This window comes from Lycorma delicatula, chromosome 5 (assembly GCF_047948215.1).
Source record: "Lycorma delicatula isolate Av1 chromosome 5, ASM4794821v1, whole genome shotgun sequence".
NCBI classification, from domain to species: domain Eukaryota; kingdom Metazoa; phylum Arthropoda; class Insecta; order Hemiptera; family Fulgoridae; genus Lycorma; species Lycorma delicatula.
Window position 1 is genome coordinate 128,473,539 of NC_134459.1, and position 13,667 is coordinate 128,487,205.

Here is a 13,667-nt window from a genome sequence, read left to right on the forward strand (position 1 = left end):
ATCTATTATGTTATTTATGAGTTATAATCAACATAACATTTACCATATAATATAACATCCATTCTGCTATCTATTTTGTGGAGACATATTAATACATTAGTACTGTTTTTTATTGTATTGTGATGATCTATATTCTACCTGGTACCTGGTACTTATATTAGCTTAGATCTCATTTTTTATTTTTTAGTCATCTCTATTGTCATATTTTTTATCATTTTAATTTTCTTTGTAGTTTACAGATAGTTGAGAAAATTACATTTTTACCCCTTTTTTATGCTTACATTTTAATTACTTTAAATTTTCAACCATGTATTTGATTGCATGCCCATGATTGCATGAATTCATACATGCACATGTAAGTAAATAATTGACATAACTTTTAACTGTGAACTGAATAAATTTTGTATTCTTGCCTCTTTTATCAGTATCAATTATTTTATCAGATTTGAACAGAATTAGTCAAAGAGTATAGTTATTTTGGAAAAAAATTAATCTTAATTTATTCATGTTTTTTAAAAATAGAATGAGTAATTTTTTTTTTTTTGTCTTCAGTCATTTGACTGGTTTGATGCAGCTCTCCAAGATTCCCTATCTAGTGTTAGTCGTTTCATTTCAGTATACCCTCTACATCCTGCATCCCTAACAATTTGTTATAATGAGCAATACATTATAAAAAATCTAATTTTCTATGGACAAATTTATTGAACTTTTTACTGCTGTAATCTTGGATCTGTGTTCATATATAGATTTTAGTGTTACATTAAAATATGCTATATAAAATAATTATTATTACATAAAATTGTATCACATTTAAAATTAGTTTGCTGAACACGTACCGTGAAGGCTGTTTCAAAATTTACTTTAAACTGCCTGCTGAAAATAAACTGGTCACATTAGGAATATAGTGCATGTCACTGGTAGCTAAAAGTTATTCAATGTACTGTACATTATGCTCAGTGCTGATAAATTAGTGGTCAGTGAAACACAACCTATTGTTATTCCTTCCATTTGCGAGTCATAAATTCACTGTAAAATGTGGAAAAGCTTCAAAGAAAAATTCAAAATAAATAGAATGGGGTGTTCACAAAAGAGTATTTGTTCTGCTCAGTAAAGTGTAACCACATTCTTCAGGTTGCATAAAAACTTGATTGGTTCAAGGTACTCTTCTATTGGGGTTCTTTGATGATCTGCAAAAGCTGGTGTTGTGATACAATTGGTGCCTGAATGTGTATGAGAATTATGTGGAGAACTAATGAAGATTTAAAATAATCTTGTATTTATATTTAAAATAGTTGTTTTCTCAGTTTTTTTTACCAACAATCATAATTAAATTTTTAAATAGCCTTAATAAAAGAGTTTAAGAAAATTAGTGGCATACAAATTAAGATATACTTCTAAAGTATTTTTATGCAAGGTTTCAGCCAAATAGATTTTCTTGTATTTCCATTTTCACAACTTTTAGAGAAGCACAAAAATTTTAAATGTTAAGAAAGTTTTTGATTCAGTAAATTCTTCAAGACTGGAATGCAGTGAGTAAGCTCTGGGAACCTTAACTTTTGTTGTGCAGATTTTGTATGGAGGTAGTATGATCTACTTTAAAGTGACTACAGTTGGGCTAAGAGATGTTCAGTGAGGATATTCTTTTTCACTGACTTTAATTCACATTTTGACAAAGCCATTAAAAAATAGAATATAGAAACTCTAAAATGAAACTTTTTGCCATTTGATGACCTATTATTTTTGGATGATGTACTTCTAGATGTCGATTCAATAGTAGTTTTTTTGATTTAAAAATATGCTAATTTCAGCAGTCTGTAGAAATTACAAGAATCATACAGACATTAATAAGAAAAGTTCGGATGGATAGAAAGAAATGTTACTTTGCAAAGTGATAGCAATTGTAGTTCTGATGTGCAGGTCAAAATATTATTGTATAATAAAAGCAGAAGTAAAAAGGACAATAACCCCAGAAATATAATAATGTAGAAATTGATTGAAAGACTGTTTACTTGATATTCTTCTTTAATAGGTAAGAAAAGAAACTGGGAGGAACAAGATTTACTTTAGATTCTCAGTAAAATTTAAATAATAATTAAAATTAGGGTGTAATTAAAATAAGGGTGGATATAAAAAATGACTGATTTCTTTGCAGATTAGTTGTGAAAATAGCCTATTGGAAGGAGAAATAGCTGGTATCAGTAGCCAGTAGCCAGTAGGAAGATCAGTTTGATGTTTTAGTTCAAAGTTAAAACATTACTTATGATAAATGCTGATATTTATATGATTATTGTTACTATTACTTTTAATTTAATGTGGAAGACAAGATAAATTAGATTATAGATCAAATATATGTGACTTTCTAAGAATTAAAACCAATTTCCACCTGACCACCACTATGATTGGTCAAACATGAAATACCATATATACATCCTGATCTCATAGGAGAAGAATTGTGATTATCCCGGTCGCCACACCACCCCCTCCACTCCTAACCCTGAAGCTCCTTACCAGAGGTCATCTTCCAGACCCTCAGTACCTGATTACTTATTTCAATCACCAGTATGGTCTCTGTCAGGGTGGCACCAGTGAAAATGCCTCGAAGGATATTTCTGTCAGGGTTAAAACCCATCAACTAACAAAAGAGATTTTTCAAACTCATCTAAATTGAATCAAAAAACTGATAGCCAATAAAAATTTACAAATTGAGCTACAACAAAACAATCTCATACCCTCAAAAATTGTTCAAAACATTATAATTTTGACCTACCATACTGCAACTAAAATTACCAGTCAACCCACGAACATAACACAATAACACAACGACAATTGTGCCTAGATGTTGAAACAATATCTAGGCACAATTGTCGAATGCGCCTACTCTGGTGGAAAGCACCCAAACGGAGCCCTAGCCCCCCAGGCTACTATTCTTTACTAAAAATCCTCTTTCAAGCACCAAAAACCTATTAAATCTTTAAACAATGTGTTATTCATCTCTAACTTTACATTTAGCCTGCAAATCTAGACTCAAACCAATACCCTCAAGGTCCCTGCCACCTCTGCATGCCTAAACTCATATTTTGAGCAGATGTACACCACATGATAAGCATCATCTGATACTAAGCATCGAGAACACAGACCCAAGTCAGTCAAATCAAATCGAGCTAACCTGTCCTGAAATACGCCATGTCCTGAAAGGAACCGAGTCATTTACCAGTTTGTGGAAATCCACAAGGTGACTCTCAGTGCCCTAAGTGCCTAGTGTAAGGGCACTGAGAGTCACCTTTACATCTAGAAAGAGACTGTGTTTGTATCATCCATCTGCCATCTCATCCCACATGTCCTGCAAAATACCAAAATCTTCCTGCTCTATTTCCCGATTATGCTGCATAGTCAGTTCACCCAAGTTATTCACAACATAATGTAACTGATGTTTCAACACGAGGATGTAAATTGGTTTGAGATAAGTAGAACTACCTCACGTGAAACAGCCTTACAGATCCCCCCTCCATCCCAGTAAGGAACAGGAGAGGCTGAGCCCTCAACAAAATATCGGGATAGCTTTTATACCTCATTCTGTTTGTCCATACAGGTGCTGCATAAAACATAATACATGTTTATATAAAATTTTCATTGTTTTAAAATTTGGCTCTAGTCGGGGTGGACCAACCTATGAATGCTGAAGAAGGCATCGCATGCCTTCTTAGCGACACTCTGAAACTGCTCCTTGAAACTGAAATTCTCATCAAGGAATATACCCAAATACCATTGTAACAAGGATGACTAGTCCTTGTGAAACATGGGCATGCTGCATAGTGGCCAAACAGTCCTTCACCAGCATCATGGTGGTCTTCTCAGGGCTAAATACCATTTTGTGTTGATTTCACCACACATCTCTAGTACTCTACTAGCTTGTAAGATATTTTAATATGAATGAAGTGCATAAATGTTTTGTAGCACTGTTGCCCTGTTGTAGATTTTTTGTGCGAGAACTGTCAGCAGGCAAGTTTAGTTGTTCTTTTTAATTGGAATAATAAAAAACTCATTTGAAAACAAGTTGTTTAATTTATTTTTTTAATGAAATTTATAATATTTTTAACTTTTGTTAATTTTAAAATCAGAAGTTGCTTATCAGTTGAAGATATATAATTTGCTTCATTATTTTATGTGTAAATATATCATTATTGATAATTTGTATTATAATTTGTTAGTTATTGAATTATAGTAATAATAATAATTTTTTTTTTATAGAGAATCATCTCATGGAGAGAAATTGATGAAAATGTCTCTACCTGATCCAGCACTAGATTTAGGAACACCTCCTAGATTGTGTTATCCACTTGTTATATTTCTAATAAGAGATAACCCAGCAACACTCCATCCTGATGAAACTGTAAGTACTTCAAGAAAAAATTAGTTATATTTTTTTAATTCTGTTTATTTCTTTTATGCATGAAGATTGGCCAATGTCAGAAAAATTCTTTCTGAATTATTCCTTTATAAGATTTTGGGTGAAGATTTTAAATTACTGCTATAGGTTTTTATGGTTTTTAGAAATATTTATTTTTTAATGAAAGTATCAATAGTGTTGATATGAGAAATATTACCTACTAAACTCAAAGTAACAACATAGATTATTAACTTCTATCCCAGAGAGCAGCCACTGCAGGAAAATAAAGTTTGTAACATTAGAGATCTTAAATCAGATGGTTGTTTTTAATGCACTGATTAGTATAGCAAACAGGATGTCTGGAAGCTTTTTGCAGAGAAAATAATTTCATTAAAGATACAGCTGAGTTCATTATTTTCATTAAAAAGATCATTTGGTTGAAAAGAATTTGGTACAGAAAAGAATTGACAGAAAATTGAACAAATCCAGTAAAACAACCTTCCCTCATAACAATACAGAAGCAGAATCAAAGGAAATATGAACAAAAATTACGTATTGCCTATGTGTAGTGCAAACTAAAAAATATTAGGAAAAATCATTAAAATCAGTAACTTGAACATTACATTGGTTATATCAAGGAAATTGACTTGACCTCTGTCCCCTGAAACGCTAAAGATAAAACAAACCTGTTGAAAAAGCAGGGACTTGTAAATTGTTAAGAAAAGACCACAATTGCAGTTTAGTAAGATATGTAAGACAAACAAAAAATAAAGTTGAGATTAGAATAAAGGATGGTGATAAACAAAGTAATAACTGGTTCACGTGTTTCACCAAAAACCGTCAAGAAATTAAGATAAGATGGAACGATACTAGTTGAGACGTTTAATAACCAGCATTGTCAATCACTGTTGCATCTCATCAATACATGGGCGGTATCAATATAAAATCGGTATGCCACAAATCTTAAATACAAGCCAAGGTGTAATCTTCTGCCGGGACCTTTTGGAGATCAATGTGACTGAGATTGCCAATGAGCTTTGTTCGTTCAACTTCATGGACGGGGTGTACAAAGTAATCTCCTCTCATATATAAGGGGTTTTCTCAGTAGTCAGTCCTTCCCAGTTTGATTAGGAAATGGTACCTGAAGGTTTCACAGTGGAAAATGGACTGCCTCAGGGAAGTGCCCTAAGTGTTACTTTGTTTGCCATAGCCGTAAATAATATAACAAACTGCAAGCGAAAATCAGTTATGTGTTCTTTATTAGTAGATGATTTTCTATTTATGTAGCATGTAAAAACGTTAGCTACTGGTGAGAAGCTGCTTCAAAACACAATAACCCACTTAGAATCATAGTGGTAAATCTACTGGATTCATGCTTCTGCCAGAAAAAACAAACAGTATTTTTTTGCTCGAATGAGGGGACATGTTGACTCTCAACTGTATTTACATGGTGTACCAGTTGATACATGCACGCGTGTTAGATTTCTAAGAATGTGGTTAGACCAACAGCTGACATGGATAACATATTTAAAGAAGCTGAAGGTAAAAAGTCTTAAAATGTTGGACATGCTGTGGGTTCTATCTAAAACCCATTGGGGAGCTGATCGTATATGCATGTTGCGCTTTTACCGAGCTCTAGTCAGTTCCCATTTAGAGTACAGTTGCGTGGCTTATTCATCGCTGTGGGCCACCGCACTAAAAAAAAATGCTCAATGCAGTCCATCATTCATTCATTTGTCTTGCCATGGGTGCTTTTTGTTCTAGTCCTGTGGTAAGTCTGCTGGTGGATAGTAGTGAGCCATCTCTTTGTAACAGATGGAAGCAAGTGATATGCTCCTACATGGCTCCCATTAAAGCACAACCCAACTCATCCAACCTTCGATGAGGTATTTTTGAACCAGCATGCTAACTGATTTCAGGAACAGCTGAAATTTACTGCTTCGCTAGTTATCAGAACTCAAAGCCTTTTCTCAGCTTTACATGTGCAATTACCTCCAGTTCTTACTGTTGCTCCATGTTATTATCTACCTTGGCAGCCTTCTCTCATTAATTACTGCTTTGATTTTAGTTAGTGCAATAAAAAGAACACAAATCCAGTTATCTTGTAAAACTAACTTTGTGGTATTATGAATAGCGTGAATCATGATATTACAGTTTATACACGTCACTCTAGAAACGTTAATTCTGTTGGTTGTGGTTTTGTAATTGGCAACAGAACATACATGTTTGGTCTTCCTAGGATATCCATTATTTTTATTGCAGAGGTATATGCCACTAATAAGGCCTTATTTATGGTTAGTCCAGAATTTCGACATGCTCTTGTTTGTTCAGATTCCTTGAGTGCCTTACAGGCAATTAGTGATGTATACTCCAGACACCCCGTTGTTTGTGAGATTCAGTGTTTCATTTTGCAAATGAATAAACAGTTCTTCCCTGACCAGGTGTTTCTAGATTCTTGGTCAGAGGCACTGGTTATCTCCATACTGAAATCTGGTAAGGATAAATTTTGCCTGACAAGTTATCGTCCTATACCCTTGACCAGTATCCTGTGCAAGGTGATGGAATGAATACTAAACCGTCGTCTAGTATGGTCCCTTGAGAGAAACTGCCTGATTTCACCAGAACAATGTGGTTTCCACCAAAGCAGATCCAGCTTCTTCAGTTCCCGCTTCTGCTGGATCCCCAACCATACAGGAATTTCAGGCAATGAGCATGTAGATAGTGTGACAAAAGGGGCTTCTTTTCAGCTTTTACCAGTTGTGTTGGTTCTAACAATCTTGTCTGTTTCCTGGAGAGGGTAGTTCATGATGAATGGCAAAGTGAATGGGATGCTGCTGTTCAGATTCATTTGTTTTCTTTGACCTCTTGCTTAATGTAAACATCTCCTGTCATCTTTTTTCTTTTTATTTGTTAATGAACCAGCTGATTATAATTATTGTTAGAATTAATTACATGAATTTACTTTCCTTTAAGATGCATTAGCAACAACATCACAAAGATTTTATTGTTTGGCTAGACATATTTAATATATATTTAAAATGTGAACTTGACTAAAAACATAAATTATTATAACTCATTGCAATATTTAATTAATGAAGTGTAATTTTTGAAAGTAAATAAAGGTGATTCTTAACAATTGTTTATCCACCATTACTTAATGTATACAGTTTACACAACCAACGAATTGCTCCGCAACTGGAGTTGTATACCTACCATGAACAGTAAATTTCACCCAATTAAGGACAGTGTTTTACCATGGAGCTCCTCATGCAGAAATAACTGTCAGTCGACAGCAGGTTATTATCTGCAGTTTGCAATTGGTACACATTCATGGATATCTGATGACTCAAATAGATGCACCATTTTATGCTCGCTGTGATTGCCAACTAATAGTGCACCACATCCTTGTGGATTGTATGTTATGTGGCATTGAGTCTGAAATTTAAACTAGGGTCCAACATGCAAACTATTCTGGGGGATAATGAAATGAAATTAACTTACGTTTTATGATTCCTTGGAGCTGTCTGTTTATATCCAAATATTTGAATTACTATGTTTCAGTTATTTAAGCCAATTGCCGTAAAGTAGATGGTAATTTTTTTAATCTTTATCAGATATATAGTATAATTATTCTTGTGTTTATATTTTAATCTTTGCATATACTTCACTTTTTTCATTTTAAGATGTATTTTAATTGTTTTTAAAGATGTTTTTGTTTTTAAATGTGAATTTGTAAAATGTAGTTTTTTTAAAAATATATACATCATGTTCGAATGCCAAAGCATTTTTCACCTAGAAAAAGCCAAACACAAAAAACATTCCCTGACTCAGTAAGAAAAGATGTATTATGAACTTAATATCTCCTAAATCTTGGTTAGATGTTTTACCATGAAGTATTTATTATTGGAGAATAGTTTTTCATTAGGGATATTCTGAACAAAAGCAGATTGTAACATTGCTTTGATATCATCATTATATCAGTGACACCAGCAATTGTATGCCTTGTCATTTGTTTGGTGTATTCGAAAGTTCCCATTTGGATTTTTTGTTACCATTATCTTCACATGTGCCTTTAACTTTCATTCTATAATCATTCTTGTAATACTTGTTATAGAATGTTCACCTGTTTTACTTATATCCAACTAATTACTTTTTGCCCTATCAATTTTATCAGATTATTTCTTTTTAACTAAAATTTCTTTTAGTTGCATTCTTAGTCCTCATTATAATTAACCCCATTTTTCTGCATGGCCACTTCACCTAATTCTTGTTTTATTAAAATAGAAAAGAGAAACAGTCTTTTACAATGTAAGTGAGCCATTTTGAATCAAATCTAGCGGCAATTCATTTGACATTTCTTCTGAATTAAGGGTCAAGCACAGTTGCTTTCTGGTGTATATTTTTATTGAAGTGGATATCTGTCCTTGTATTTTGTTCTTACTCTTCTCATTATCAGAACTGCACATTCAGGATTGCCACTGATTGCAGATCTAAAAATCACCAATTTTCTGCAATATTATTACCATTTTTAAATGAAATATTTTCTTCTTGGCTGTTAGGTAAATGTTTTAATTTTTTAATTGTGAGTTAAATTAATGCCCTTAAACCGAATGGTTAGTCAATCTTAATAATGAAAACAATGAAAAGAATTTTGTCTTTAGGTGCCACACTTAAAGTATACTAGGCACAAGATACTTATGCAAGTTGTAGTATACTGAAATATACTGTTCTTAAAATTATGTATAAAGTTAATTACATTTAAACTAAGAAAAAGTAGAATTTAAAAAAAGTAATTGGTATCTACTGAATTTATTCTCAATTAAATTTTCTATAGATATATTTTTCATTTATTTTTAGCAGTTTAAGAAAATTTATTTTCATTACTTCTGAGAAGAGCTTTTTTATGTTATTTATTGAATTTTAAAAAATTATATCAAATGGCTATAAAGTTCTCATGATCAATAAGTTGTTTTAGATAGTCGTTTTCCTGTAATGCCTATATGTGCTATTTTGTATGTCAAGATACTGAAATTTGATTGATATTCAAACATATTTCAGTATACTACAACTGACATCTTCATTATGATCATCAAGGACTGCCATATAATGAACATCAGCTCAACTATTGCAGCTGCAAAGGATAACAGTTGCAGAATTACAGTATATCATTTAAAAACTTTTTTTAACTAAATGTTAATGTAACTGTTTTGTAATTAAGTGATAGATACTGTTATGTTTATGTTAAAGTCTTTTTTAATATAGGTTTATTATAGATTTTTTATTTTATTGTTTATTATTATGTATTAAATTAACTTATAATAAATTGAGATATGTGTATAATAAAAAGTAATACTTGATACTTCATTAGTAATACATGATACATTTACTGTTAGTATTCTATTGAACTATACATAAAAAATAAAAAGTGTGAAATTCTTATAGAGCTATATGAAAATAGAATCCTTTTATTTCTCCAGTTAATCTTTAACAGGACTTTTGGGAAGCATTATAACATAGATACATTATAGAAAAAGAAGAAAAAATGTATAAAAAAAAAATTTTTTTAAATGTATTTTTATACATAAAAATCTTTATTATAATTACTGCGTACTTTACATTGACAATAAATATTTTCTTTAGTTTAATTATTATAGTACTGTAAATAATAGAATATTGTATTTTATTTCAGGTAGCACTGATTAACGTAGTACATATCAAAGATGCAGTATGCACATTGCCAACTAGTATACTGGCACAGTACCTGAAACAGGCAAACGGCCAATTATCATGCCTGAAGGTAAACATTTTTTGCAGAAAATTTTATTCTGTTCTTGATTATGTCCTTCTATATAAATAATTAACAGTAGAAGAAACTATTTAAAAGCTGAATTTAATATTTTTTGATAAATTACATAATTTAAATTATATTTTATTATTTTCTTAAAATCTACATGTTGATTATTATTGTTATATATTTTTTATGGTAAAAGAGAAATTTTGTTGTATGATAATAAAATAAATTACAAATTAAGTTTTTCACAATTAATTATTATGTGTTTAATTTTATTATGTGAATTTTACATTTTTATATATTTTAATTATAAATTATAAATTCCTCCTGAAGATGGCAGAATAGCCGAAAGCGTTTGAGGAAGGCATATGGAATTTTGGTAAGCTGTTCTTAAAATTATGTATAAAGTTAATTACATTTAAACTTAGAAAAAGTAGAATTTAAAAAAAAGTAATTGGTATCTACTGAATTTATTCTCAATTAAATTTTCTATAGATATATTTTTCATTTATTTTTAGCAGTTTAAGAAAATTTATTTTCATTACTTCTGAGAAGAGCTTTTTTATGTTATTTATTGAATTTTAAAAAATTATATCAAATGGCTATAAAAATTCATCTGGGAATCCGTTTTTAAAATGTTAAAATTAATTAAAATTAAAACTTTTAACTAATTTATATCCACAGAAATGTATTATCTTACCTTTCATTTCAATAAAATTTGAAGAAAAATTAACAGTACACATAACTGAAAAGAAAGTATTTTTGAATTCATGTTTATGTAAATGGTTTTCTTTATTTTAATTTCCTTTAGAACGTATTCCTGTAGTATGTCCATTTCTTTGTGTAACACTATAAAACATAAGTGTCTGATATCTAGAAAGGGTTGTTTCAAAACGTAGCAGTATTTATTCATACTGTCAGTTATTTTTACACGGATTCTAGATTGTGGATACCGGTGTTCTTTGGTGGTTGGGTTTCAATTAACCACACATCTCAGGAATGGTCGAACTGAGACTGTTCAAGACTACACTTCATTTACACTCATACATATCATCTTCATTCATCCTCTGAAGTATTATCTAAAAGGTAATTACTGGAGGCTACACAGGAAAAAGTATTTATTCATAAGTCGGCTTTAATTTTGTAATCTTTTTGGGGGGGGAAGGTAAATTCATTAGGAGGAGCTAAGACTTAGTCTGGTTAAAAATGCAGTGGTTTTAAATATAATGGTTGGAGAAGCTATTTTAATTAAGCAACAGTAACATAATCATTTACCATGAATTTTCTATGTTTAATAAGTGTTTGTGATTGTTAGTAAATATTAAATAACATACTTTTTATATAAATATAACTCTCTCTCTCTCTCTCTCTGTCTGTGTGTGTGTGTGCATGTGCGCGCATGTGTGTACATGCCTGTGTGTGTGTATACGCACGCGTGCATGTGTATGTGAAATTATGTTTCAAATAGAGCAAAACATTTACAGAAATTTTGAAAGTTTTTCTAAAATGCTTATAGTGAAGAATATATCAGCTGTATACAATGTTATTAGTATGTGTGTATTTATTTCACATCAAGCTCACCAGAGTTAAATAAGAAATTAATATCGATAGTCCTTTTTATTTGGATTTGTATCATTTGTTGTGAGTATATCCCATGTGATCATAATATCAGTAAGTTTTATTTGGAAACAATACAGTGTTTAAGAGAGAGGTAGTGAAAAAGTAGAGGCCTGAAGTGCGGGCAAATAAAACATGATGATATATGTAACATTGTTCCCTTGCCTTTAGTATTAGTTTACTAGTTTTATTACAATCAAAGCTTTGATTTTTATTTTTTAAAGTTTGGTTTCTTTTGAATGAACCTTGTATTTAGTATGGTATAAAGAGTTGAGGTTTTTTGTTACCTTAAAAACTGTGCATAATGAACACTCGCAGTTCGGTTTTGAGAATCTTATTTTTGTTACATCTTCCTGCCACCTCAATCTGAGCCTTTCTCTTTTGCATTTCCTCTGCAATCACCATTCTTCCAGGATATTACACATTCTCTTATTTTTTCAAATTTCTTTATCATCTGATATTGGCCTTTTACATCTTTCCTCTTAATTTTCTTAACCAGATTTTTCTTTACTTTTACATTTCTGTTTTATTTTTTCTTTTGTTGTACCTTTGATAAATTACTCTCAAGAACTTTGTTTTTACTATTCAAGAACTTCACTGCATTTATATTTTCAAACTCTGCAGTAAATTAGAATTGTTTTGAGCATATATAACTAGTCATTACTTTGTTGTTGTTTGCCTTTATTATTACATAAAATGTTTTCTACCTTGCTGATATGTTGTTCCCTTCTGCAAACTACCACTGATTTCCTAATCCATTTTTCCATTCTCAATAATAAATATATCAAACTGTTTAGGCTGATATAATATTTTAATGGGCAGATATGACATTCCCTGTTCCATGTTGCTTTTTCCTTTATTTATCTTTAAAGTCTTGTCATTGAATTCCACTTATTCAGCTTTTCTTATTGAAAAAGAATTAGTAAACTGAGAGGAAGAAGTTAAAAAGAGAGAACATGCAATCCTAGAAAACCACGTAAATGAAAGCATCAATGAAATAAAAAAAGAAAAAAATACTGCCTATTACTGTTCTTGACTATTATAACGTGTGTCAAAATTTTGTAACTTTATGAGCAAGAGTTTGTATGGCGAGTAGATTTGAATACAGAAGTCTTGTTCTTTGCATTATTTAAAATTGTTAACGTAGCAGTTCTTCGTTATCATTTTATTCCGCTGATGCCTTCTTGACAGATTCCTGTGACCTCTGGTTTAGACTAATATTAATAATTTAGTATTAATAATCAATAAGTTAAGCATGTTTTTGTTGTTTCATTTATGTTGGTATAGTAAATATCATTACTTTGTTTTATTCTGTTGCAGCAATTATACCTTGCAACAGGTAACCCTCTTACCTACGAAGATGAAAGTCCTAAAGATCGAGCTCTCCTACTCGATTCAGTATGGAATCATTCTGGAGAACAGCTCTGTGTGGTCTGCCAATATTTTCCTTTGTCACGAGCATTATTGCCTTGTCGACACACATGTATATGTGCCTCATGTTTTAGTAAATTGGATACTTGTCCGATGTGTCGTAGTCCAATTAAAAGTTATTTTTGCATACGTACTGAAGAATACCTTCCTGAATCAACAAATTCGACACCCTCAAAACCAGAGCCAATTACACAATGGCTACAAGATAGACTGACTGATTTTCTTGGATTCCACCGGTAGATAAACTAATGGATTTTTTTAATTTATTTAATGATTATTTATAAATAATTTATGTATGGTAAAATGTAGAATATTATTTTCTTCAATAAGAGCTGTGACCATAGTTTTTATGTATTTATTGTGTACATGATAAAAATACAAATGTTATAATTTTTTATATATTTTGTTTTTACTATTTTTTATTATCATTAACTAAAAATT

At 31.0% G+C, this 13,667-nt stretch overlaps 1 protein-coding gene across 4 annotated transcripts in view; it reads left to right on the forward strand.

Moving 5' to 3' along the window:
* The window catches only part of LOC142325380 (cell growth regulator with RING finger domain protein 1-like), a 312,650-nt gene that overhangs the window by 267,682 nt on the left and 31,301 nt on the right, over window positions 1-13,667 (forward strand). For all 4 annotated transcript variants that reach the window (XR_012756522.1, XR_012756523.1, XM_075367080.1 and 1 more), the window contains exons 4-6: window positions 4,249-4,390; window positions 10,077-10,184; window positions 13,116-13,462. Coding sequence is in view for 2 of the 4 variants with exons in the window: in XM_075367080.1 (XP_075223195.1) it covers window positions 4,249-4,390; window positions 10,077-10,184; window positions 13,116-13,462 (597 nt within the window). In the remaining 2 variants the exon portion in view is untranslated. The remainder of the gene's footprint in view (window positions 1-4,248; window positions 4,391-10,076; window positions 10,185-13,115; window positions 13,463-13,667) is intronic.